At 51.9% G+C, this 26,404-nt stretch overlaps 1 protein-coding gene across 1 annotated transcript in view; it reads left to right on the forward strand.

Annotated features, from left to right (window-relative positions):
* The first annotated feature begins 763 nt into the window (after positions 1-763).
* Positions 764-26,404, forward strand: part of PLXDC1 (plexin domain containing 1) — a 60,406-nt gene continuing 34,765 nt past the window's right edge. The window contains exons 1-2 of the mRNA XM_077779326.1: positions 764-801; positions 8,227-8,405. Of these exons, the coding sequence (XP_077635452.1) occupies positions 8,313-8,405 (93 nt within the window). The 5' untranslated portion in view covers positions 764-801; positions 8,227-8,312. The remainder of the gene's footprint in view (positions 802-8,226; positions 8,406-26,404) is intronic.

Raw genomic sequence — 26,404 nt, forward strand, 5'->3', positions numbered from 1 at the left:
GTCCCACTCACTTTCTTTAAACACACAGGGTGTGTGAGAGTAAAGGCGGCAGACATTGATACCCCCAATTCTTTCCTCCTGGAAGGACACTGGAGGGACCCCAGCAGAGGGGGCTACATAGGGCAGTGGCTCTGGCCCCAAACAGGACAGTGGGGGAGTCATAAGGACCCCTGGCCACACTGAAGGAGGATGAATTCTGATGAGATGGGAGCCTGGGGTGCCTCCTGCCCCAGCTTAGCCTCCTCTTTCTCTTCCCTGCCCCACCTCCCCCAACCCTCGCCCCCAAGCTGACCCAGGTTGGGTTCTGAGTCAGTTTTGGGGGCTGGGTGGGAGCAGTCAGGGGGATGGTGGAGACCTAGCATGTCTCCCACAGGAAGCTGTGTAGCAGCCTGGCCTGCTAGCAGCCTTCCTCTCCCTGTTTGGAGCCTGGAGAACAGTCCTGGGGCCACCAAGAAGCGACTCGCTGCTCCCCCAGCCCCCAGGGTCCTCCTGTCATTCGTGCTGTGCTGTCCTTGTGGACTTTGGTCATTCGTTGCTCTGGCTCTGGATAGTGGGGGGCTCCTATTTGCACACTCCTCTCCCCTACACCGTTCTCCGTGATCATCTCTCCTACCTGGAAGTCCTTTCTGAGGTCTACCTTGAGTCTCTCATATTACAAAAGATCCATTTTTCAGCATGCAATTTTCCATGCCCCTCCTTTCTCCTCAGGCACCCAGACCTTTCCTGGAGTTGGGGAAGTGGGTAATTTGCAGTCCAGCCTCTTGACAGAATTGGGAAGACAGAGCTTTATGCCTCACTGACGTAGGTGTCCTTTAAATGGGACAGGGCAGTGGCACGAGGTTGTCCGGGGAGATGCTGTGGTTGGGGCTGCTTCGTCTCTGAGGTGTGCTGCATCCGGCACAGCGTCAGGGACCGCCTTCTTGACATTAACGGTCCTTGTATGTAGCCGAGAGAGGCTTGGGTCCCTGCTGAGAAGGAGGGTGGGCAAGGGTACTGATGGTGGAAATGTGGGCCCAGAGCAGAGGAAGCTCATGTGGCAAGAGGCTGTTGGTTCAGAGCCACCGGGTTTTGGGGAGACCACACAGAGAAGGGCCAGAGACTTGGCTTCTTGTCCCAACATTTCACTTGCTGTGTGACCTTGAGCAAGTTACTTTCCTTCTCTGGGCCTGTTTCTCCACTGATAAAGTGAGGCTGTCAGCAAAATCTTCACCTCTTGGTGATGGGATTATGAGAGATTTTTTTTTTCTTTTTACGACTGTCTTTCCTTTTCAGATTTGTTATGATATGTGTAGGTAATTGATAATTCAAAAAAATAGATATAAAAAAGAAGAGGTTGGACAGGTCAGTTTTGGAAGTCCCTTGTGGCCCCAAACCTGGCGGGATCTCCTGAACCCCAGGATGTGACTGGGTTGATGACGAGGGTGGGGCTCTGGACCCCCTGACTGAGTTAGGAAAACCATGGAGAGTTGGGGGAGGGGCATTGAGAGGTCATAGGCATGTGCCAGAGGGTGGTGGCCAGACTGGGCCCTGAGGGCTGCCCCTTCAGAGTCGAGTTGGGGTAGTAGATGCCTGGGGAGTCCAGGAAGGGGGGGGCAGGCAGAGGCTTGATTCACATCTCTAAGTAGAGGACACCCTGTCTTCTCAGCTTTGCCAGAGATTCGGCCAGGAAAAATGGACTTTCTCTGCAGCAGGAGACATGGGTTGGACTAAGGAAGCTCTAGGAAGCCAGAGGGGGCAGCTGTCGACTCTCAGTCCAGAGGTTTTTTTCACCAGGCCGGGATGGACTGGAGGAAGGGCCTGCGGGGAGGTAGGGGGAGGTTGTCTGCTGGAGGAAGAGACGTAGGGGTGAGATAGTTTAGGGGTGGGCTGCTAAGGAGGGACAGCCTGGCTCAGATAAGCGGTGGAGCCCATGGGCCTGGTAAAAGGGCAGCGGGGAGCTGGGTGTGAAGGGTGCCATCCAGCCCCAAGGCTCCAAGCTCCGTGGGCAGGGGGCCTTCAGGAGGGCACTGTGGTCTGCCCTCCCTCTTGATGGGTTGGCTTGTTCGGTGGAATCTTGAAACTTCATCCATCATTAGAACAGGAGCAGGAGAAAGATGAGTGGCCCAAAGATATAGTCGGGAGGTGGGGAAAGACCATTAGAGGCTGACAGACAGGCAGATGGACAGACAGGAAGATGGCCTTAGGAGGCCAGGGCCAGAGTCTGGCCCCAGTGGGACCAGCAGTGCCTAAAACAGACATAGAAAGAAGAGGTGGCGGGAGGGCTTGTCTTTGGTCTGGGAGCCGGGAGATCAGGCCCAACAGCAATCCCTGGTGATTCTCGCAACTTCCTCATTTCTCTGCACCTTGGTTTCCTCTTCTATAAAGTGGGGTTTGGGCCAGATTGTGTCTAGGGCCCCTTATAGCCACGATTCTGCTTCCAACCTCCTTTCCACCAGACACTTCCGAACTAACTGAGACTTAAGTCCAAATTTCTTTTTTTTTTTTCAAATTGGGAAATTTTCTATTACCCAGAAAAAGCATTAATAAATAAGAGCTTGGATTTTATTGCCTTAAAGTCCGAATTTCTTAGAGCGGACAGCCTCCTCCCATGCCGGCACCTGCTCCCACTCTCCCCAGGTCCACCCCTCAGCACATCCAGGCTGTGTCCCTGCTGGTCCTCAAGTAACTGGCTTCTCTTCCTCCGGGTCTCAGCTCAAGGGCCACCTTCTCAGAGAGGCCCACCCTGATGGCTCTGCCCAGGCAAGCAATGAAACCCAGCCCTCTGTCTTACAGCACCCATCACCACCGCACGCTGCCTTGTTCACCACATTCTTCATTTTGCAGTCTTTTCCAACTGGAATTTTCATGGGCACAGGGGTTGTGTCTGCCTGATCCCTGTTGCTGCCCCAGGACCCAGCACAGTGCCTGGCACACAGCAGGGTTCCGATGAATGTGTCCTGAGTGAGTGAATCAGAGGTGGTCACGGACCCCAAACTCTCCCTATGAGAGAAGCTCACATAGAGCCAAGCTCTTCTCTCTTCTCCTCTGACTACTTGGCGGTCCCTTCCTGCTACTCCCTTGTGCTTCCTTCCCTCTCCCCAGGGGAAGGCCCTGGGTGGGAGCCTCAGTGGGCTTCCCAGCAAGCAAACCTCAGTGGGTTTCTCGGGGAAGGCAGGGACCTTTGCTGGGTGCTTTGTGCATAGCATTTTGTTAAAGACTCCAAGTGTAGGTTTTATGATCTCCCTTTTACAGATAAGGAAACTGAGGTTTGGAGAGATGAGGTCATTTGTCCAGTGTCACAGTCAGTAAGTAGTAGATTTAGGGTTCAACCTCAAGTTTGTATGATTCCAAACCTGTGCTCCTGTATTGCTGTGGNGATCTCAAGTAACCAAAGCGTTTAAAGACCCCCCCATCCTTCCCTCCTTCCCTTCCCTACTCCCTTCCCTCCCTCCCTCCTTCCTTCCTCCCTTCCTCCCTCTTTCCCTTCCTCCTTCCTTCCTTCCTCCCTTCCTTCCTTCCCTCCTCCCTCTTTCCCTTCCTTCCCCCGTCTCTCCCTTCTTCCTCCCTCCCTCCCTTTCTTCCTCCCTTCCTTCCTCCCTCCCTCTTTTCTTTCCTTCCTCCCTCCCTTCCTCCCTCCCCGTTTTCCTTCCTTCCTTCCTTCTTCCTTCCCTCCCTTCCTTCCTTCCTCCCTTCTTCACTCCCTCTTTTCCTTCCTTCCTTCCTTCCTTCCTTCCTTCCTTCCTTCCTCGATTCCTTCCTTCATTCTTCCTTCCTTCCTTCCTTCCTTCCTTCCTTCCTTCCTTCCTTCCAGCATCTACATGTGCTAACTGAGTGCTTGCTCTGCATCAGGAACCTGGAGTCTGCAGATGCACAGGCAGCAACAACTTGTGGAGGTCAGGGCTGGGACGGTGCACGTAGCATCTGGGGAGAGGGGGAGGGATGTGAGGGGATGCTTTGGGAAGAGGTGACATCTTATGGGACTTGAAGGATGAGCAAAAGCTCCTCAGAAGAAGGGTTCATTTATGGAGCAGAGTGGTCCCGGCTGGGAAAGCCATGTGTGTGAGGCCCTGTGGCCTGGGTCCCGGAGAGGGCTTTAGGGAGACAGGAGGCTGGAGAAGAGAGCACAGATCCGGTCAGGAAGGGCCTTCAGCTGGAGGGCTGTGGAGAGCTGGATGCAAGGGACAGATGGAATCACGTGTGTCCTCTAGAAAGGATGCCCTGGAGAGAGTGGGAGAGACTAGTTTGAGGGCATGGAGGGTGGAGGCTGTGGCTGTGGGGCTGGAATGGCAAGCTTGGGTGCTGGGGGGGATGAGCGTGGCTTGGCCAGACACCTGGGTGGCGTGATGTGGCCTCCTGAAGTCCGCCAGTGGCTTCTTGCGCCAGAGCAGGGCAGTGGTGTATGGAGGGACCTGGGGTTCTACTGCGGCCGGGCTGCCCCCCCGCATGCCAGGGGACACAGTGTCCCAGGGCAGCTCCTAAGTGCAGACGCAGTGATCCCCGTAAGCCCGGCCCACACTCCAGTCCTTCCCTGGGCTGCCCTGCACCTTAGGAAACAGCCCGGGGTTGCTGGTCACTCCTTGTTACACTTTCTGTGGCCTGAGCAGACCCCGAGGTCAGCCTGCCCGTGTGCCAATCTTGCCGTGGACTAGCTGTGTGACCTTGGGAGATTCCTTAACATCTCTGTGCCTCTGTTCCCAGTTTGTTAAATAGATCTAAAACTAGCGTTATTGGGAACATTAAATGAGTTGATCTGTTTAAAGGCTTTGGAAGAGCTGTAGCACAGAGTAAGCATTTCTGAAAAGTTAGCTGCCATTTTCATTCTTCCTGTTACTGTTGCGACAGTATGCTCCTTGGGGCCATGGGTGGACACGTAGATGAGTAAAGAGCAGTGTGATCTCCACGAGCCTCTCGCCGTCACTCACAGGCAGGTGCGCTCACATGACACAGGGGGCTGGGAAGATGGCGCTCTCCGATGCAGGACAGAAGGTAGAGCAGAGAGTGGCCGAGGGGCGGATAAGTGTGCGACACATGTGTGGGCACGTGGGGGGATGGCCTGGACCTCCAGGCAAGTCTGTGTGTGCACAGGCACGTGGGCCTCTACGCGCACACACACGTGAGCAGCCAGCTGTGCTGGCTCCTTCTACAGGCTGAGGGGGGATGTCCTGTCCTTGCCAACTGGGAGGGGGGAGAGTGGCAGGGAGACAGATGTCGTGGGGGCTGAGAGGGTCAGACTCAGGGCTGGGCCAGCGTAGGGCAGGTTCCTGGGAAGCTTCCCTCTCTGTCCCCTTCCCTGCTCGACTTAGTGGACTCTGCCTCTGACCTTGGCCCTGAGCCCTCTAATTATAAAGCCTTCTCATTTGTTTTTCACTTGATGCTCATGGCAGCCTGTGCCATAGGTATGACGGTCATCCCCGTTTTAGTGATGAAGGAATTGAGGCTCCGGGAGGTAAACAGATGGGTCCAAGGTCAAACAGCTTGTGGGTACAGGTATCCATTCTCCGAGCCCTCATCAGGCTGGGCCCCCCTTCCCAGCGCTCTTCTCAGGCCTTGGGCTCCCACGTTGCAGGCACCTTCCTGTCTCAGTTGCAGCGTTGTGATGCCTGCCGATCTCCAGCATCCCTTTCCAGGTCGGCTAAGCTCTTCCGCTTGCTCTGTACATGTTCCTTTCCTGTTCTGGCTCTTGCCCAGGCCCGAGGGCTGCTTGAGGGAGGTCCGGGGGAGCTGGGCAGAGCAGCCCAGCACAAACAGTTGTATCTCCAGAGGCAGCTGTGGCCCCACCCGAGAGGGGCAGGACAGCCTTGGCCTGGGGTCTGAGCCACGGGCAGACTGCCTTCCCAGCACTGGGATTAGGCCCATCTCAGCCAGTGGGTAACCTGGGGAAGGGGCCCGGGGGCTGCCCCTCTCCCCACCTTCTCCAGAGCATCTGGTTGCGATTAGGGGCAGAGAAGTGAGAGAGGGCCGGCAAGGGTCCAGCAAGCACCAGCAGCCAAGAATGACTTAATTGGATAAAATGTCTAATGACAAACCAGGGCCCCACAGCAGAGTCCTGGCCCCAGCTCCAGGCCTGGTGCTGGCCAAGCCTCGTCTCAACCTCTGTCCTTGCTGGCTCCCAAAAGTCACCTCCACTATCAGCATCCTCAATGATATGATTGAGCACCTACTGTTTGCTAGATGCTGAGGATGCACATTTGCAGAAGGTGGGGAGAGTCCCGGGAAAACTCATCTGCCAGAGAGACAGACACATAGTTATACCAGCAGGTGTCCTAGGAGAGAGGGTTACATCCGGAAGCTCTAGGGAGTGGTGGAGAAGGCCATTGGACACAGGGTGGGCTTGACATTGATGAATATCACAGGAAATATGAGCACCACTTCTCAGGCGATCTGTGTCCCATACACACATCCATAGTAGGTGTGACTATTGCAGTGACAATATAAGATATATTTTTAGGGTCACAATCATTTCTAAAAAGGGAAAGCATGGTTTCTGTGTCATTCAGAATAAATGTAATGACCCAGACGAGACAGACAGCACGGAGTCTAGGAATGGCCGCTAAATGGCCAGTGCGGCCCCTTTCCAATCCTGAGCCCTGGCAGACATTGTCAATTGATCATGACAATCTTTCCTGCTGAACACTGATGGAGCTTCAGGGCTTGTCTCAATTAGAGCGCTCCTGGCGGTCACTAATTGATTGGAGATGGCTTCCGAGACGACACCTATTTGGCATCCTTGATGGAGGCTAAGCTCCATGTTTTTATGGAGAAGGGGACTTGCCCACAGTGTTTGCAGGAAGCCATAGGGCTACACCTTGGTCCCTACTATGGAGACATCTTTGATTGTTACAGCCTGGGAGGAGGTGCTACTGGAATCTGGTGGGCGGAGGCCGGGGATGTGGCCGGACACGTTACGATGCTCAGGAGAGCCCCCACAGCAAAGAATTTTCCAGTCCAGCATGTCAGTGGTGCAAATGTTGAGAAGCCCTGAACTCGAAGAAACTCTCTACTCTCTGACTTCTAGTCCCTGGAGTCCCCTGGAAAATGAGATTATGTACCATTCCTGGCAGAGAAATAAGGAACTGGTTTGGAATGTTCCAGAGCAAAGGTTCTCACCCTTGTCTACAGAGTTAGGTTCAGGGCTCCTCAAAAGCTTCTCTGGGGATCATTTAAGAATCCTAATGCCCAACTCTCCTACACTGTTGGTGGGAATGTAAACTGGTGCAAACCCTCTGGAAAACAGTGTGGAGGTTCCTCAAAAATTTAACAATAGAACTCCCCTATGATCCAGCAATAGCACTGCTAGGAATTTACCCAAGGGATACAGGAGTGCTGATGCATAGGGGCACATGTACCCCAGTGTTCATAGCAGCACTCTCAACAATAGCCAAAACATGGAAAGAGCCTAAGTGTCCATCAACGGACGAATGGATCAAGAAGATGTGGTTTATATATACAATGGAATGCTACATGGCGAGGAGAAAGAATGAGATCTGGCCATGTGTAGCAACATGGATGGACCTTGAGGGTGTTATGCTGAGCGAAATAAGTCAGGCAGAGAAGGACAAATATCATATGTTTGCACGGTATAGGAGGATTAGGAGGAACTTAATGGAGGACCATGGGGGAGANGACAGTAGGAATTTTTATTTATTTATTTTTTAATTAAAAAAGCTTTCTTAGTATTTATTTTTGAGAGAGAGAGAGACAGAGCACGAGCAGGGGAGGGGCAGAGAGAGAGGGAGACACAGAATCCGAACCAGGCTCCCAAGCTGTCAGCACAGAGCCTGATGCAGGGTTCGAACTCACAACCCATGAGATCATGACCTGAGCTGAAGTCAGACACTTAACTGACTGAGCCATCCAGGAACCTCCCTCCCCAACAGTAGGAATTTTTAAAGCTCCTCCAATGATTCTGTGTGCAGTGGAGGTTGAGAATACCCCTTTGGAGGTTTGGAACTTACCTCCGTCCCTAACCCAAGGGGTGATGTTCTTTAATCTCTGTGAGCCCTTGATTCCTGTCTGCAAAGTGGAGAGCATCATTTCTCCTATGGAGGGCTGGGTGAGGATTAAAGGTGCTCTGTGTGGCGCGGAGCTGGCCCATGGCGTTCAGTGCACAGTGTCTCTTGCCCTGGCAGTTGTCCCCACGGTCAATGATGGCGTGGCGTCGGGGCCTCCGCAGAGTCCGTGGGCCAGTCCCCTATTGGACCTTCATCCTGGACTGCCGGGACTCAGCTCACTGTCTCCTTCTCCCAGGTCAGGATGCAGGCCGAGGCTCTGGACACGCTGCCGAGCGGATCGCGCAGGGCTGGGGTCGGAGAGCCCGAGAGAGCCCTGGGAAGATGTCGGAGTCGGACAGGACCCAGCTGAGCCAAGACCCAGGCGGAGGCACCCTGGCCATCGACACACTGCCAGATAACGGGACCAGGGTGGTGGTGAGTGCCGGAGGAACATGGAAGGGGAGGGAAGTGGTGGTGAGGGACTCCCCAGGTGCCCTATGTAAACTTGTCAGCCCTGCAAATCACATACCCTTTGGGACTGGCCTTGGATGTCAGCTTGGAGAGAGGGATCCCAGGGGAGGGGCTGAAAGCAGGGCCCAGCCTGGGACATTAAACTTTCACAGCTCAGAGCTTTGTAGATCACCCACCTCGTGTACCCAGGGAGGTGAAGCGACTTGCTCAAGGGTGCACAGCATGTGCACAGGCTTCCTGACAGTGGGCTCTTGCCAGGCTGAATGAAGGTGGCATTATAAGCCATATCCAGCTGCCAGCTCAGGCCCCTCCCCCTTCCCATTCCTGCACCATTTACAGACCCAGTAGCCCCAAAGGGTTAATGACTGCTTGGCCTCAGGGCAGGGCACTGAGTAGAGAAGGCAATTAGGGTGAAGCTCTGGGGGAGAGAACAGCTGCCTGGAGCAGTTCTGGGAGGGGGCGCAGGGGAAGTCAAGGCCCAGAGGAGGTGCTGTCCTTGCAGCATGTGGCCCTGCTCTCCAGCCAGCTTTCTGGGAGGCTGATGGGGGCCTCTGTGTCTGGGGGTGAATCTGTCATCACCTGTGCATGTGTTTGCACCTGCGTCTGATGGTTTTTGTATGTTATGTATGTGTGTGTGTGTATTTTGTATATTATGTGTCTGCCACCGTGGGCTGTTTGCCAGTGTGTGTGACGAATGTGTGTGTGTGTGTGAGTGCGTGCAAGTGTGAGCACGCCCGCGGCCGCGTGGAGAGGCACCTATGGACCTATGGCTGAGATTGAATTCCTAGGACGCAGGAAAACTATGAGGCACCGCTGGGGGCCGGTTCTCCGGAGGGTTACCGCCGGATTTCTTAGCGATATGATCATGCTGCGGCCCCTTGATTGATTCCCTTAGACACTACCTGTTGAATACCTGTTGTGTAGATGAAAATTTGCCTTTTACGGACTCCCTCGAGTGTCATTCTACTTCCAATGTTTTTGTTAAGTATGCTTACATATGCTCTGCTTTATATCGTGATAATCATGTAAATATTGTTCACCACTAATCCAAGCCGGGTAATATTATTGTTGACTTTTTTTTTTAGCGTTTATTTATTTTTGAGAGACAGAGAGAGATAGAGCATGAATGGGGGGGTGGGGGAAGCAGAGAGAGAGACACACACACACAGAATCTGAGCTGTCAGCACAGAGCCTGAACAGGGCTCGAACTCACGAGCCGTGAGATCATGACCTGAGCTGAAGTTAGACGCTCAACCTACTAAGCCACCAGGCGCCCCTACTGTTGACTTTCTTGTACAATTTTTGTTTTTCCTGGATCCTTGCCCCAACCCCCTGTTTGTTTACTTTCCTGTACTTACCATGGCTCTATAGTCTTATATATCTACTGGCCTCAAATAGAGTTTTTGGTGTGGTCCAACCTGTCCTTTTTTTTTTGGTTCCCCTCCCCCCCCTCCGGAAACCTCTCTCCTGTTGTCCTGCTCCAACCTGGACTGGCTGCTTGCCTCCCTGCCCGCTCCACGGTCATTGTGGGACCTCCCTCTCCTCCAACATTGGAACCCTCGTATCTGCGCCCTGTGTCTCTCTTTCCTGCTTCTCCCTCTTGTTTGTTTAGCTTTCTGAGAAAGGTTACACAGGAGGGAAAATTCTTTAGAGAGCTCACATGTCTGAAAATGACTTTTTTTAAAAAAAAGATTTTTATTTTATTTGTATTTATTTAAATGTTTATTTTTGAGAGAGACAGAGCACGAGTGGGGGAGGGGCAGAGAGAGAGGGAGACACAGAATCCAAAGCAGGCTCCAGGCTCTGAGCTAGCTGTCAGCACAGAGCCAGACGGGGGGCTGAAACCCACGGACCATGAGATCATGACGCGAGCTGAAGTTGGATGTTTAACTGAGCCACCAGGCGCCCCCAAAATGCCTTTATTCTATCCTTACACTTGATTGATGGTCTGGCTGAATATAGAATTCTAGATTAAAAATAATTTTCCTTCAGAAGTTTGCAGGCATCTTCTGGCTTCCAGTGTCACTGTTGAGAGGGCTGATGTCCTTCTTAATCTTGTCCTTTATACGTGCTTCCCGCCCCCCCCGAAGCTCTTGGGGTGTAACCCCAGCATTGTGAAAGTGCAGCGATGCATTCTGACTCTGGCTCTGATGCACTATTTCAACCTGGGACTTACGTCCACCAGATCTGGCAAGTCCCCTTGTTTTATTTCTTTGACAATCTTCTCTCCACCTGTTCCCTTCTTTTTCCAGTTCTCCTTGATTCGATGTCCGTCTCAGGGATTGATCCATTGGACCTCCTTCACTTTTCTGTTGTCCATCCCTTACACGGCTGTTTATTTGCAGAGTTTGCTTGTTGTTTTTGGTCCATTTTCTGGGAGACTTTTCTCTCAACCTAATTTTCTGAATGTTACTGATTTTTTTTCTACGATCATATTTTTAATTGCTAAGAGCTCTTTATTATTTTCTGATCATTTCTTTTCTTAGGGAAAAAAAGCATTCTGTTCTTGTGTTATGGATGTAATATCTTTTCTGTCTTAGGATAGTTTAAAATTTTAAATATTTTTTTTCCTGCTCTGCCTGCCTGCCTGCCTCCCTCCCTCCCTCCCTTCCTTCCTTCCTTCCTTCCTTCCTTCCTCCCTCCCTCCCTGCTTCCTTCCTCCCTTCCTTCCTGTCTTTTGACTTTGTCTTTCTGTCTTGCTTTCTAGTGGGGGAGTTGAGCGCAGGGACAGTTTACCCAGGAGCAGGCAGGGTGAAGAAAACAGCAGGTGATGGTAAAGTGCTTTAGGAGCAGCGACAGCAGGAGCGGCTGAGACCTCTACACCTGAGCTGGCAGGGAGGGTGGTTACCCAAACCGGCAAGAGCTGTGACTGTCTCCGCAAGAGAGGCTGCTTCCAAGAGCTGCGACAGTGGGGACTGAAGAGGGACCAGAGCCAACTTGCAGCCTGGGAGGACGGGAGCAGAGTCAGAAATGCTCTAAACTCTCCCTCCTTCTGCATTGTTTCTGTGACTTAGTTTTCCTTTTACTTCAGGCTCCCGTACGGCTTGGCACTCTTACTGATCCTGTCTTTATTTACAATTTTGATATCTTGTTCATCATGGACTTAAAAAACTTTTGTTTAATGTTTATATTTGAGAGAGAGAGAGAGACAGTGTGCAATGAGGGGAGAGACAGAGTCAGAATCCGAAGCAGGCTCCAGGTACTGAGCTGTCAGCACAGAGCCCAGCATGGGGCTTGAACTCACGAGCCGTGATCATGACCAGAGCTAAAGTCGGACGCTCAAGCGACTGAGCCACCCAGGTGCCCCCTCATGGATTTTTTGGGACTCATTTCTATTTTAAAATATTGCATTAAAATACCCCCTGCCTTGGCGTGCCCGGGTGGCTCAGTCAGTTAGTTATTTGACTCTTGATTTCAGCTCAGGTCATGATCTCATGGTTTGTGGGATCAAGCCCTGCATTGGGCACTGCATGGATGGTGCAGAGCCTGCTTGGGATTCTCTCTCCTTCTCTCTCTCTGCAGCCTCCCCTGCTCACACACACACATATGCTCCCTCTTTCTCAAAATAAATACATAAACTTAAAATATATATATATTTAAAATATCCTCTATCACGATGACTGGGTTTGTTAGTGCCACCTTAAGTGTTATACCTGAGGTATCACCTCATCTTTGAGGTGGAACCTGGTAGAACCTCAGAGAACAAAGCCCCAACTCACTTCCCATTGTGCCTTGTCTTCTCAATCCTCTAGAACCAGGGAGCCATGATGGGGTGATGGAGTGACAGGCCAGGGCAGAAGAGGTACCTTGAGTAAGGGGTCCCTTCCCCACCCCCCACCCCCAGCTTTGTCGGGCCATTATTTAAAGAACTGATACTTGCTCTTGGCCAGACTCCATGGTCAAAGGGCCATGTCCCAGTTCATGCAGAGAGGCCCCTGCAGAAGAGAGCCAAAGAGAGGGCCGACTTCTGGAAGCAATTGTGTGCGGGCATTCCGAAAGGGCAGTGGGGATCATTAAGAGCTGGTATGGATTCAATAACCCCAGAACTTAAAAAACAACAACACAAACTCTCAGGCTCTACCCTCGACTGGTTCAGAAATGCTGGAGATGGAGCCTGGGAAATTGTTTCTTTAAAAGTTCCCATGTGATTCTGATGGTCATCGAGGTGTGGGAACTTCTGATCTGTAATATTTCAAGCCGATGTTAAAAGCGGTTCCTAGAATGACCACCAGAACGTGAAGCTTTCTCAGGTACCACGTGGTTATACTTGACTCCATGACTTCCCCCATCCCGGGAGCGTTGCGGACCCCTCAGCAGCCACACATCTAGAGTCCACTTGAAGGGGCAAGGTCCGCCTGGCAGGAGACCACTTTGTCCTGGGGCGGGGAGGGGCGGCTGTGCCCAGCTCTGCCTGGGAGACAGGACCACCAGACTTCTACCCTAGCTGGAAGCGAGTTCAGATGTCACATTGGGATCCGGAAGCCCGCCTTGGCAGGCTGGGTGATCGTCGGCTTCATGCCAGATGAAACCACTAGGATAAATATAAATCCTGGCACTTTAGTTTAAAATAAGGTGGGAGAGATGGGGCTTAGCGATAGTTCATGAGGAAAAGATGTGGGGCTCCTCACTGCCTGTGGGCTGGGGATGAGTCAGGAGTGTGGAGTGGCTGCCAAGGACGGAGGTGGGAAAGCTGGCTGTGTTCATGGAAACCCACAGAAACCCACAGAAACCCAAGAACCAGTGCTAGGGCTCTGGCGGTCCCATGGAGGTAGTTCCCGACCTGACCGTAAAGCTGGGGGATTTGTGCCCCCTTTGGATGGCTCCCTAGAAACCGGGGTGCGGGGGTCCAGAATGGTTGAAGAAGCCTGCAGGTACATAGCCTGGGCTGGAGAAGGCTCTGGCTCCGGCCGCTAACAGCTGCAGGGCTGTGACTGCTGAAACGGAATAGACTATTTTTCTCCATAGAACTTGTCACTTCCTGCACCGCATTATCTATTTATTTGTTTATATCGCCTGTCCTCCGCCTGGAACGGAAGCACCATGAGACCCGAGGCTTTTACGACTCTGCCGCCAGGGCCTGGCACACAGTAGGAGCTCCTCCTTTGAAGGAACAGAGGAAGTGGGATTTCTCCATCCCCAGAGGCCTCAGAAGACAGGACTGTAGAAGAGATGAGGTTGCACTTCTTCTGTCCTTGGACTCGGTGCCTCCAAGGACTCCAGCTCTACTGACTCTTGGGTTCCCACGCACACGAGAGAACGGCAGTGCCTACACACACCACAACAGGTGTGCACACGCCCGCGACCTGCTGGCCTCACGCCCGGGGCCTCAGGGGGCCTGCGCTCCACTCCCAACTCCGCCTGAGACCCACGAGGCCTTGCACTGGGCAGTGTTCGGCGGGGGACGCTGACAGTCACTCTCTCCAGCTCGGCCAGGCCTCAAGGCTCCCACTTCCGTCCCTGTCCAGGCTCGGTGCCCGGCCTGCCCTGGGCAGTGGGCACCCCCAGCCACTCGGGAGCCCAGCAAGGGTGCCAGAGACACCCCTTCTCCCCAGTCTCTGCTCAGTGACTCTGAGAACTGGGGTCTCCTTGGCCAGAGGAGACCCGATCTAGACAATGGCTGGGTGGCAAAGGGCTGGGCAAGAGGGGAGTGCTAGGAAGAAGCTATGTCAGCTGATGTGGTTGGGTTTGTTTCAGAGGTTTTCTTGAGTCTCGACAGGAAAGCATTTCTGCTCTTTGTCTGTATCACAGCCTGCTTCCTGCCTCTGCTCTGGGGCCATATCAAGGGGCCAGGGACCTGGTGGGGGGGCTTCCACTCCCTTTGCTGCCCCCCACAGCCACCCCAGAGGCCTCTCATCTTCCTTCGTTGTTCCTCAGGACACCCTCCTGGCCGTGGGCTTCCCTTCTTGCTCAGGGTCTCTGCCCATCTTCCTGTCTTGTCCCCTCTGGCCCAACCCCTTCTCCCCAGATCCGTGCCCAGACCTCTAGCCAGCGCTCCCGTCCAGTCCCTCTGCCCAGCCTCCCTGGCGGGAGTCCTCTGCTCCGTCCCTTCTGCCCAGCACCCTGGCCTGGCCACCTCCCCACAATGCTCCCTCCAAGTCAAACCTTCTCTCTTAGAGGCCTTGAGGCCTCCAGCCAGCACTCCCCAGGGTGAGCCGGCAGCTCCAAGGCCTCTGACCAGAGCCCTCTCCTTAGATTTTATTCCCACGCCCATGCTATCACCATGTCCCGGCGGAAATCGGACTCTTGTCTGGACCAGGCTTTCCGTAGATCTTCCACCAAGACCAATTCTGAGGCCCTGGAACACCGGGACCTGTGGGGTGGGGGGTGAGGGAGCCATCATGCTAAGTCAGAGACCCTGGCTTGTGGCACGGTTTACTCCGAGAGGCTGGAAAGGGGAAGCCTTGGACAAAGTTCCTTTTCCAGCCTGGGGATTTCCAGTCCTTGTGCAAGGTTTTCTTGGTTCTGTGTTGCAGAGCTAGGCCAGAGTTTGGGAAGAACTGAGCTTGAGAACATTCAGATTTGGAGGTTCTCTTGTAATAGAAAGGATGGAGTTCCCAAAAGGAGACTCCTAGAAGGCCTCCTCCCCAGATCGAAGGGCCTGGAGGAGACGGCACAGACAGACTTACGGCACAGACGCCTGAAGAGCAAGCAGTGCTCACGGAAGGACCACACTGTGGCGGGTCAGGAGAGGGGATGAGGTGAGGAGGCCAGTACTGGGAGAACTCTGGGAGTGGTGTGTGAGGTGGGTGGAGGGAGGGGAAGGTCATGAAGAGAGAAGATAAGAGATTTTGTAGGATAGGGGCGTTTGGGTGGCTCAGTTAAGCGTCCGACTTTGGTTCAGGTCATGATCTCATGGTCTGTGAGTTCAAGCNAGAGATTTTGTATGAAGAAGGAGTGTTTGGGGAGGGGCTGCGTGGAGCCCAGATGTCCCATCTCCAGCACTGTGGAAGCAGTCTAGCCGTCCTGGCCCTTGATCTTGGTCCTGGCACGTACCAGCTGCCTGACCCTGGGCTGGATGCTTAAGCCCTCAGTTAATGAACCCGGCATTGGGAGCCCCAGTAAACGCCTGCTGGCTTCAGATTTCCCAAATGGGGTGGTAGATACTGATCTCACTCCCTTCCGGGCTCGGTAAGGGTGCCAAGGACCAATCCTGGTTACTGAGCCCCAGGACATCCATCTCCTACAAAGGTTGTTGGCCCTTTTCCTTTCCCTTAGATAGATTGGTTGGTTGGTTGGTTGGTTTCTTTTCTTCTTGTCGAGGTGAGATTTACATAACATAAAATTAACCCTTTTTAAGTGAAGTGCATTTAATATGTTCACAATGTTGTGCATCTAGCTCCTGAACATTTCCATCACCCCAAAGGAGACACGGTACCATTTAAACCCTTTCCCTTCTATTCCTTCCCAACCACCAATCTGTGTTCTGTTTCTATGGATTTACCCATTCTGGATGTTTCACGTATAAGTGAAATCATATAATATGACTTTTTGTGTCTGGTTTCTTTCACCTACCATGTTTTCAAGTCTCATCTATTTTATGGCAGAATAATATTCCATTGTACAGATATGCCATAATTTGTTAATTCGTTCGTTGATAGACACTTGAGCTATTTCTGCCTTTCGGCTTCTGTGAATAGTGCTGCTGTGAACATGTGTCCATGTATTTTTTGAGGACCTGTTTACAACTATTTGGGCCACATACCTAGAAGCGGAATTGCTGGTTGAATGGTAATTCTACGTTTAACTTTTTGAGGAACCTCCAAATCATTTTCCATAGTAGCTGAGCCATTTTACATTCCCACCAGCAATGTATGACGTTTCAAAGTCTCCACATCCTTGCTAACACTTGTTATTTCTTTCTTTCTTTTATTAATTGTAATATCCTAGGGGATGTAAGAGGTGGTATCTCATTGTGATTTTGCTTTGTGTTTCCTGAATGACTAATGATGTTAAGCACCTTTTCATTTGCTTGTTGCCCACGTGTATATCTTCTTCAGAAAAATGTCTGCTTAAATCCTTTGGCACTTTGCCCATTTTTTAAAAATTATTTCTTTTTTTTTAAAAGTTTATTTATTTATTTTGAGAGAGAGAGAGCATTTGCGTGCAAGTGCGTGCACAGGCACAAGCGGGAGAAGGGCAGAGAGAGGGAGAGAGAATCCCAAGCAGGCTCCATGCTGTCAGCCCACAGCCCAACAAGGGGCTCGCACCCAATGAACCATGAGATCACGACTTGAGCTGAAACCGAGAGCCGGCCCCTTAACCGACTGAGCCACCCAGGCGCCCCTGCTTTGCCCATTTTTTTTTAATATTTTTTATTTATTTCTAGGAGAGAGAGAGACAGCGTGAGCAGGGGAGGGTCAGAGAGAGAGGGGGTCCTAGACTGAAACAGGCTCCAGGCTCTGAGCTGGCAGTCAGCACAGAGCCCGACGCGGGGCTCGAACCCACGAACCGTGAGATCATGACCTAAGCGAAAGTTGGACGCTTAACCGACTAAGCCACCCAGGCGCCCCTTTGCCCATTTTTTAATTGGGTTGTCTTTTTGTCTTCAGCAAATTTGTTAACCTCTCTTCATTGTCAGATGGGGAGGCTATTGTCTAAATGTAATTGCAAAGGTGTTCTACAGGGATCTACATTAAGAGTCTGGCGCAGGGTCAGGAATGATAAACATCAGCTGACTCTGAATTAGGCTCTGGTCCAGGTGACCAGTCATCTTGGTTTTCCCAGAATGGTCTTGGTTTTAGCCATGAACATTCAGCAGCCTGGGAGCTCCCAGCACCAGGTGAACTAGGGTGGCTGGTCACCCTGCCGTGGTCCCAGGGACGGTACATCCTAGGTACCCTTGCCACATCATCGCTCTAAACCTCAGTTTCCTCATCTATTAAAAACTTTTTTTTTTTAAACATTTATTTGTTTCTGAGAGAGAGAGAAGCAGAGCGCGAGTGGGGCAGGGGCAGAGAGAGAGGGAGACACAGAATCTGAAGCAGGCNGGAACTGGAAAGCTAGTATGCTAGCAACAAAGGAGGATTTGCTGCCCTTGAAACTTCAGGTGCTTTGCCTCATATCCTCACTGGTCAAAGTGTGGTGGGGAGCAGCAGCAGCAGCACCTGGGAGCCCATTAGGAATGCAGAAGCTCAGGGGCGCCTGGCTGGCGCAGTTAGTGAATCATGCGACTCTTGGCCTTGGGGTTGTCAGTTTGAGCCCCACGTTGGGTGTAGATTATTAAAGGAAGGAAGGAAAGAAGGAAGGAAGGAAGGAAGGAAGAAAGAAAAGAAAGAAAGAAGAAAAGAAAGAAAGAAAGAAAGAAAGAAAGAAAGAAAGAAAGAAAGAAAGAAAGAAGGAAAGAAAGAAGGAAAGAAAGGCAGAAGGTTAGGCCCTGTGGAATCAGAATTTGATTCTGGGGCGATTTGTATGCACATCAAGGTTTGAGAAGTACTGCTTTGTGCCAAAAGCTTTAAAGCAGAGGAATCAATCTTGGATTTGGAAAGTACCTCACTAAATTCATCACAGGAGGGGCACCCGGGTGGCTCAATCGGTTAAGTGTCCATACTTCAGCTCAGGTCATGATCTTGCAGTTTGTGAGTTCGAACCCCACGTTGGGCTCTGTGGTGACAATACAGAGCCTTCTTGGGATTCTCTCTCCATCTCTCTCTGCCCCTTCCCTGTGCGCTCTCTCTCAAAATAAATAAATAAACATTAAAAAGATGAATTCATCACAGGGGTATTTATGAGAGCATAAGAATTAGAAGCTACCAAAATGCCCCCCAAAAGAGAAATAGGAAAATTGTGGGTTTTCTTCTGAGTAGATGGCCAGGGAGCTGCTATAAATGATGGTGAAAAGATCATGTTCAACATCAAAAACTGCTTTAGATATTCATGAGGCCAGGGTGAAGCAGGCCACGGAAATGGATGATCGGCAGGATTATAACCATGTGAAATTATATACACACAGAAGAGACTAGAAGGAGATATGCCAGCATGGGACAGATGAGGGATGGGGGGAGTCTGTTTTTGCTTTCGTTTTTCCTTGTCCTAATTCTCTGTGGTTATATGATATATATTTATGCTGTCAAAATCTTGGGTTGGCTGATACGCCTCCAAAAAGCCCACATGTTGAGTCAGAGCCAGGATAAGATGATTCGTCTATTTCCATGAAGCGTTGGAAGCATTAAAGAAATGATTTGTCTAGAAAGCTGGCCCATACCCGATTTCTGAGTCTGGTACAGCCCCCCACTTCCAGGGCCTTCCTGGGTCAGCCTAATCCATCCTGACACCTCTTTACCCTCGGCCCTCAGTGCTGACGCCAGTGCCCCTTTGTCTGGCCTGGGTCCCTCCCTTTCCAGTGCTTTCTGCACTTCTGTGGTGACAAGCGTTCTGTGTGGGTTTATTTCAACCTCCAGAGGGCAAATAGGGGTTATTAGGTGGGTACATGAGGTAAGGGAAAATAACAATAACAGGCAATGTTATAGGAGCCCTTCCTGAGAGCAGACCTCATTCTATGGCCTTACGTTTCGTTCACCCACCTACCGCCCAGGAGGCAAATGTTTCTAATACTGTCTTGGAACAGAGAGGCAAAATGCTTGCCCAAGGTCGCACAGCTCGTGAGTGACAGAGCCAGGACAAGAACCCAGGTCTTTCTGCCTCTGGAGCCCAAGGACTTAACCACTGTCTCACTGTAGAGAATGCATGGCGTACTAGTCCAGACAGGGGGTGCTTCCAGACCGGTGCTTGTCAGCTTTATTGTGCCAAAGGATCCCCTGAGAAGCTTGTTCAAATTCGGATTTTGACCCAGCAGGCTTGGGATTGGGGCCTAGGATTCTGCATTTCCAGTGTGCTCCCAGGAAATGCAAATGCTGCTGGTCCCTGGGGCATAGTTTGAGTAGCAGGGATCTAGGAAAAAGCACTCTATTGGTCTTATACGGCTTCGTGGAATAGTGGGGGCAGCGAATGGGATGCCCCCTCCCCCCAGTAATCCCACCAGCACCTCCTGGGTTGGACCCAGCTGCCTGGAGCCCCGTCCCGACAAGCCTGGCTGGCCAGGCCTCTCCCGCAGGCTCCGCAGGGTGCCCTTGGTTGCCTGCCCCAGCATTTTCACCTGCCAGTTGGCTGGCAGTTGATGGGTCGACGGTGACAGCTTAGCCGGAGCTCCTGTCCAGAAACGTCTTGAGCTCAGCCAAGGTAAATGCTGCCCCGCTGTCAGAAATGAAGTGCCTGGCGGGCTCCAGGCATGAATAATTGAGGCAGAGGAGACATTGTCACAGCAGACGTTTAGGATGGAGCTGGGGTCGGTTTTGAGGAGGCAGCCTCCACAATCAAAACGTTTCTTGGAAAGGTCCCGCAAAATCATCGTAATAGCACCTACTTAGCAAACACCTACTGTGGACCAGGCACTGGGCTAAGAGCTTTACATTGCTATGTTTTGTCTAATCCTTTCAAGAACTCTGTGAGTGAGGTTACTGACAGGGACTGAAGCTCAGAGAGGGGAGGAAGGCTTGGCACCAACTACTGTGTAGTGGAGCCAGCTTTTGAATGTGGGTCTGTCTGACTCCACAGACCCTGCACTTGATCCTAGAGCGGTGGTTTTCAAAGTGCACCCCGTGGAACCCTAAGGGTTCACAGAGGTGTTTCCTGCATGGGCTGCGATGGAAAGGAGGGTGGTGGAGAAGAAAGTAACACAGCAGACTGGGCTCTGGGCCCTTCTTTCCTTCCCCCTAGAATGGCTGTACTTTGATGTGATTTATGTATTAAGCGTGCATGGAAGATTAATTGGAAGAAAGGATTTCGTGACCAAAAATGTTTGAAATCCACATCATGCTGCCTCCCAGAATGAATGTGGATCATGGAGCCGGCTTCTTGTAGGCATTTCAAGGAAATGGTTCTCTTTGGTGGACTTGCCAAGTCGTCTGGCTCAGGCTATGCCCCCGACCCTCTGTAACGTCAGGCCACCACTGTCATGGCTTCTAGCCTGTGGTCCACAGTGTTGGAGGGCCGCCCTCAGGGGTGGTGAAACTTCCCCACACACGCAAGTCCCTGATGATCCTGATTGGATCCTGATTGCCCCCTGCCTGGGGCAAGTTCACTGCCAGGCACAGCCTCTAAATCCTTTTTAAGAGACACGTGTATGTGGATTACAGTGAAGAAGCCTGCAGTTTAACTTGCCTGAGGAGACTGCTTAGGACCTTGTTTATATTAATTAGGATACAGATTCAGGCATTTTAAATGCTCAACTGATGAGGGACTTGGGCACAATAGTGTATTCTTCCCCCACAGGTAGTAGTGTGAGTATAAGAAAGCAGGGGTGGATGTAGCGGCTCCAGGGTGTTGGGGACCCAGCTTTCCTCTATCTTGCTGTTCTCCCCTCTGTAACATATGTCTTCTATGCTGTGGTCCAAGATGGCTCCCCTTTCATCCTCTCGGTCTTCCATTGGCCAGACGTTGTCAATGTAAGGAGAGCTGGGAAATGTAGTCTTAGGTGGGTGGCCATATTGCCTTAAGAAAATTGGGAGGGAAGCACCTGGGCGGCTCAGTCCTTTACATGTCCAACTCTTGATTTTGGCTCAGGTCATGATCTCATGATTCATGAGGTCAAGCCCCACGTTGGGCTCTGTGCTGACATCGAAGAGCCAGCTTGGCTTTCTCCCTTCCCCCCTCCCCCCCCGNAATATAAACATTAAAAAACCCCGGAAAGTTCTGCTTCTAAAGGAAGGGGAGAATGGTTATTGGGAAACATTCATCCGACGCTGTCATGAGTGAACTTCCTACATGCTGGTGCTGGTGGCAGCATGGAACAGAGGCCTCCAGTGGAAAATGAGAAATGCCTCCAAGGTTGGGGAATTTCACACTGACTCTTCCCCTCTGTAGTCAGTCAAGAAGCCGGCAGTGATTGGCTTTGTAGAAGAAAAACATGGCGGCCTGTGTGTCGTCAGGGAAAATTCTCTGAGAAACTGGGCTTCTCACTTCTTTCTTCCCCTTCGTATTCTCACTGTCTGTGCTGGTGAAGGACTGTCTGGGGTCTCCCTGGAAGACCTTCGGATCACCCCATGAGCAAGACTCTTATAGTTGGTGCCCTTTTGGTTCAGAGGAGCTATTTGAACTGTGTCAGGAGAAAGGTTTATAGTGAGGGGGTAGAGGGGCATCTGGGTGGCTCAGTTGGTTGAGCGTCAGACTCCTGATCTTGGCTCAGGTCATGATCGTAGGGTCATGGGATCGAGCCCCACATCAGGCTCTGTGCTGGGTGTGGAGCCTGCTTGAGATTCTCTCCCTCCCTCTCCTTTGCCTCTTCTCTGCTTGCTCTCTGGCATGCGCTTCCTCTCTTTCAAAAAGTATTATATATTTAGCGAAGGGTAGAGACCTACCATGGGATCCAAAGGCTGGAGAAAATGGACAGCCTGACCTCAGAGACCTAGAAACCAGTCAGAGACCAGGGAGTCTCTCCAGGCTCACCTCAATTCTTGTCTCTCTCTCTCTCTCCCTCTTTTAAATGTTTTTATTTATTTTTTTTATTTTGGGGAGAGAGAGGCATGGAGTGCGAGCAGGGGAGGGTCAAAGAGAGAGACACACACAGAATCTGAAGCAGGCTCCAGGCTCTGAGCTGTCAGCACAGAGCCCAACGCGGGGCTCAAACCCACGAACCGTGAGATCATGACCGGAGCCGAAGTCGGACACTTAACTGACTGAGCCACCCAGACGCCCCAATTCTTGTCTCTTTTTCACTCGTCCAGCATATATTTATTGAAGCCAGATGCATGTGAGGTCTTCCTTCTCCTTAGCACTCTGATGACACAGCACTACCCTTGCTGCCCTGGTGGACACCCCGCTCCTGTGTGTCTTAGCTGGTGGAGCCAGGGTTCCCCTTCCTTGCTCCAGAAGCGTCTCCCCAGCTACTTTCACTTCCTCAGAGAAGAGCTTGAGGAGTCAGGGAGCTCCCTCCTGTGTGCAGGATGCCCCAGCTACAGAACGCTTTCCATAGACTCGGATTCCCAGAGGAAGCAGCTGTTTCCTTCACACATGGCTTTTGTATCATCTGCCGCTGGTGCCGAGGAAGGATGCTGTCCTCGTCACCAAACCGCACAGCCTCAGCACGGCCTCCCGCCCCAGCGGCTGCAGGATCCTTGTGACCGAGCTAATTCGGCAGGCAGATCCTGACCCCTGCCTTATGTCAGGCGCCAAGCCCGGCACTAGGTCGGTGATAGGGGTGAGGAGATGAGCATGACACGGTCCCCTAAGCTCTGTGGCCCATAAAGGACCCACGCTGGTCCTTCTGATGTGAGAAATTTTAAGCCATGACTGAAAAGTGGCCCACGTCACCTTCCAGTGGGGCAGTTACTTAAAGACCCGAGAAACAACAGAGGAAAAGCCAGTCACTGAGTGTGGCTGCCCCGGTTTCAGATGGGGCCAGTGAGACGTGTCCCCAGTCACCCCACCCTCCGCTGTCTTAGCTGAGGCAGCAGAGACATGTCTGCATCTGTTTGCGCTTCCTGACAGCAGAGCGTGGCTTCTGCCCAGGGCCCCCGTGTCTGACGCTTGGGGATTTGGCAAAAGCTCTCACTGGGGGAGTCCCAGGAAGGAGGTAGTGGAAACCAGACCCTTCTCCAAGCCTCCAAGCAGCGCTTTTAAACACAGGTCTGCCCAGGTTCCTAGGTGGGCACTGCATCTGGTTGACTCCCCCGGAGACCTGTGAGTGTCTGTTCCCTGTCCGGTGCTGCCCTGCTTTGTTGGGTGACACGATCCCCTTCTGGTCACCAGAGTGCATGGTGGTAGCAATAAAACAGGATAAGCAGACCTTTGAAGGGCTCTGCTTGGGGACCATTCACTCGTCAGCACATCCTTCAATTAAGCATATACTCTGTGCTTAACCATCGTAGTTAAAGGCAGAGCTCACCTGTGCGGGAAAGGTAGTGTGAGGATAAGAAGTCTGATAACCAAGTAAATCATCCCAAGTGAGCAACATATGGAGAGGGAGAGATCCAGGGCGGGATGGGTAACGGGGGCATCAGGGAGGTGCTCTGAGCTAGTGATTGTTGACTTGAGGCCTGAAGGGAAAGGAGGACTCAGGAGTGGGAAAGAGGTTTGGAGGTACAAGAGGTGCCAAGGCCCTGAGACAGACAACCCTTGGTAATTTCAAGAACGGAAGCAGCTCAGCGGGGCTGAAGCACACGGTGGGTGTGAAGGACACGGTGGGTGGTGGGTGGGAGCCAGACAGCCACGTATCAGGAAGGATTTGTCTTTTTGTGTCACAGAGGGGTGAATGAAGATCCCTCCAGCATATCATCGGGTCCATCCAGCTCACTGCTTCACCATCCTTAGGTGGCTCTTGTCCTTATCTGCACAAGATGGCTGTTGAAGCTCCAGCCGTCATATCTGCATTCCAGGCAGGAATAAGGAGAAGGGCAAAGGCAAGAGGGACAAGCAGTCAAATGTGACCTGCACGAGAATCTTCACTTATTAGCCAGCCTGTGTCACGTGGTAACCCTTAACACATCCAGGGAATGAGGTTTTTTAGCCGGCTACATTGCTGCTTGCTAGAGGTCCGATGTTCTGTTAACAAAGAAGAGGAGGGAGTAGACATTGGATAGGCATGTCCAGAGTCTGCCCTACAGGGCCTTGTAGGTCATGGTAAGGAGCGTGGCCTTCATTCTGATACAGCTGGGGAGCCATAGAATGTTCTAGGCAGAGCGAGAACATGGAAGGGGGAGACAACTCAGGGTTGCCCTACTTGAGCCACAGCAACATATATCTTTGGGCATCAGTTTCCTAGAAATGCTGTAACACATTACCACAAACTTCATGGTTTAAGGCAACAGAAATCTATTCTGTCACAGTTTAGGATGCTGGGAGTCTGAAATCATAGTGTCAGAGGGGCCATGCTCCCTCTGAAGGCTGGAGGGGAGAGCCCTGCCTTACCTACTCCTGGCCTCTGGGCTCCTGGCTCTCCTCTGTGTTCCTTGGCTCGTCAGCTACATCAAGCCAATCTCTGCCTCTCGTTACATGGCCTTCTTCCCTGTTTCCCTGTGTGTCTGTATATAAATCTCTCTCTCTTTTACAAGGACACCCACCCTAATCCAGTCGGACCTCATCTTTTTTTTTTTTAAGTTTATTTATTTATTTAGAGAGCACGAGCAAGGGAGGGGCAGAAAGAGAGAGGGAGAGAGAGAATCCCAAGCAGACTCTGTACTGTCAGCGTGGAGCCCTATGTGGGGCTCGAACCCACGAACTGTGAGACATGACCTGAGCCGAAACCAAGAGTTGGACAATCCACCGACTGAGCCACCCAGACGTCCCCCAGTCTGATCTCATCTTAACTTCATTATGTTTGCAAAGATTCTACTTCCAAATAAGGTCTTATTCCTAGGTACCAGGGGTTGGGACTTGAATATACCATTATGTTGTGGGTTACAAGCCTGGAGGGTATGCAAAGGGACTAATGTGCCATCTAGACACTGCTTCGCTCACTTGGGCCACTCATCTCCCCCTCACCCGTAAAGACAGCCCTGGAATTAGGGAGGTGGGTTTATTTCCAAAATTTTGACCCAGTGCCAGGCACAAGGCAAAAGGAAGGGGTCTGGGCTCCTGGCACAGGGATGCCCCCACCTTAGTGAACATGTCTCCAGCACTGAGGATGTAAGGATCTTCAGTCGTGGGTGCAGAGACAGCTTCACCCGTCCCTGCATGTCAGTGGTTATAGCTTGGGGTGGAGGGAGCAGACATTTAAATGATGGGCTGAATGGTATTATCTAAACTTGAATTTCTTTCTTCCAGCAGGCAAACCTTTAGGCGAACTGATGCCCTTTAAGAAACCACTTTCTTGTCTGCACTAAGTGGAGGGAAATGCAGGCTGGAGGCATAGCTGTGTCAGGTGGTCATAGCTGACCCTAAACTGGCTTCAGAGTTGGGGTCCTTCAGACCGTCCAGTGTAGTGTTATTCAGGTCCCCCTCCCTTTTTGCTTTGAGGTGGAGTAAAAACTGCTCACATGTGAGTCCCAGGAAGCAGGCTGGAGGCCACTGAACTCGTCTTCTGGGTACATCTCTGCATAAGTTGCTGTGCTTAGAGCTTTGCTTTTTGGCAGGTGATTTTTGGCTGTTGTTGTTTTCTGGTTGTTTTTTTTTTGTTTTTTTGGTGTCTTTTTGTTTGTTTGTTTTTTGTTTTTTGGTTTTTTTTGTCATGATGGGAATCCTCATTAGAGATAAGTGGAGCTAGAAGAGATGAAGATGCAGGAGGAAAAGATGTGGCTTCTGATCTCCTGGGGAGTGGGTGTAGAAGCAGAAACGGAAGGAGCTGCTTTCCGAAGGGAGGCTGTGAGTTCTGGGCCTCAACACTGTTGCTTCAGTGCCCACAGGCAGAGCTTGGATGCTGCGCTTCCTCCTCTGGACACCCTCTGGGTTCCCAGGGTCGATCACTGGCAGCAGTGGGGGGTAGCCTCACTGCGTGAGCACTTGCCCTTACCCCAGGGCTAGGGGCATCAGGGTGTGCCCCTCAGATGGTCTCATGAATAACACCAGAAATCCGACAAGGCTGAGTCCATGCGACTCATGCATAGCACACCCGAGTCGCCTCCTGAGAACTCCCTTGGATCCGTGGATGGCAGCGGCTATTTGCAAAGGATGGATGTCCTCACTGGGCAAGGAGGGGGAGAGGATCAATGAGAAGGTGATGGTTTAAGCCGAGCATTGAAGAAGTGGGAATCTGCCAGGGAGAGAACTCAAGGAAGGCTGCTCCAAGCAGGAGGGTGGGCATGTGCAAAGGCGTGAGTGACCACTGGTGGCCTGAGACTGTCAGGGGGACCTGATCTGGAGGGCGGGCACACAAGGATGCACTGGGGATGAGAGGAGGCAAGTGCAGCGGCGCTAGAGAAAGTGGAGGTGCCTCCTGATGAGACCCCACATGTCAGGCCGAGGTTTGGGTTTTGTCTGGAGGACGGTGGGAGCCCCAGATGGCTTGTGGGCAGAGTGAGGTGGCCTCTCACGTG

The sequence above is a fragment of the Crocuta crocuta genome, unplaced genomic scaffold (genome assembly GCF_008692635.1).
Source record: "Crocuta crocuta isolate KB4526 unplaced genomic scaffold, BGI_CrCroc_1.0 scaffold68, whole genome shotgun sequence".
NCBI lineage: Eukaryota > Metazoa > Chordata > Mammalia > Carnivora > Hyaenidae > Crocuta > Crocuta crocuta.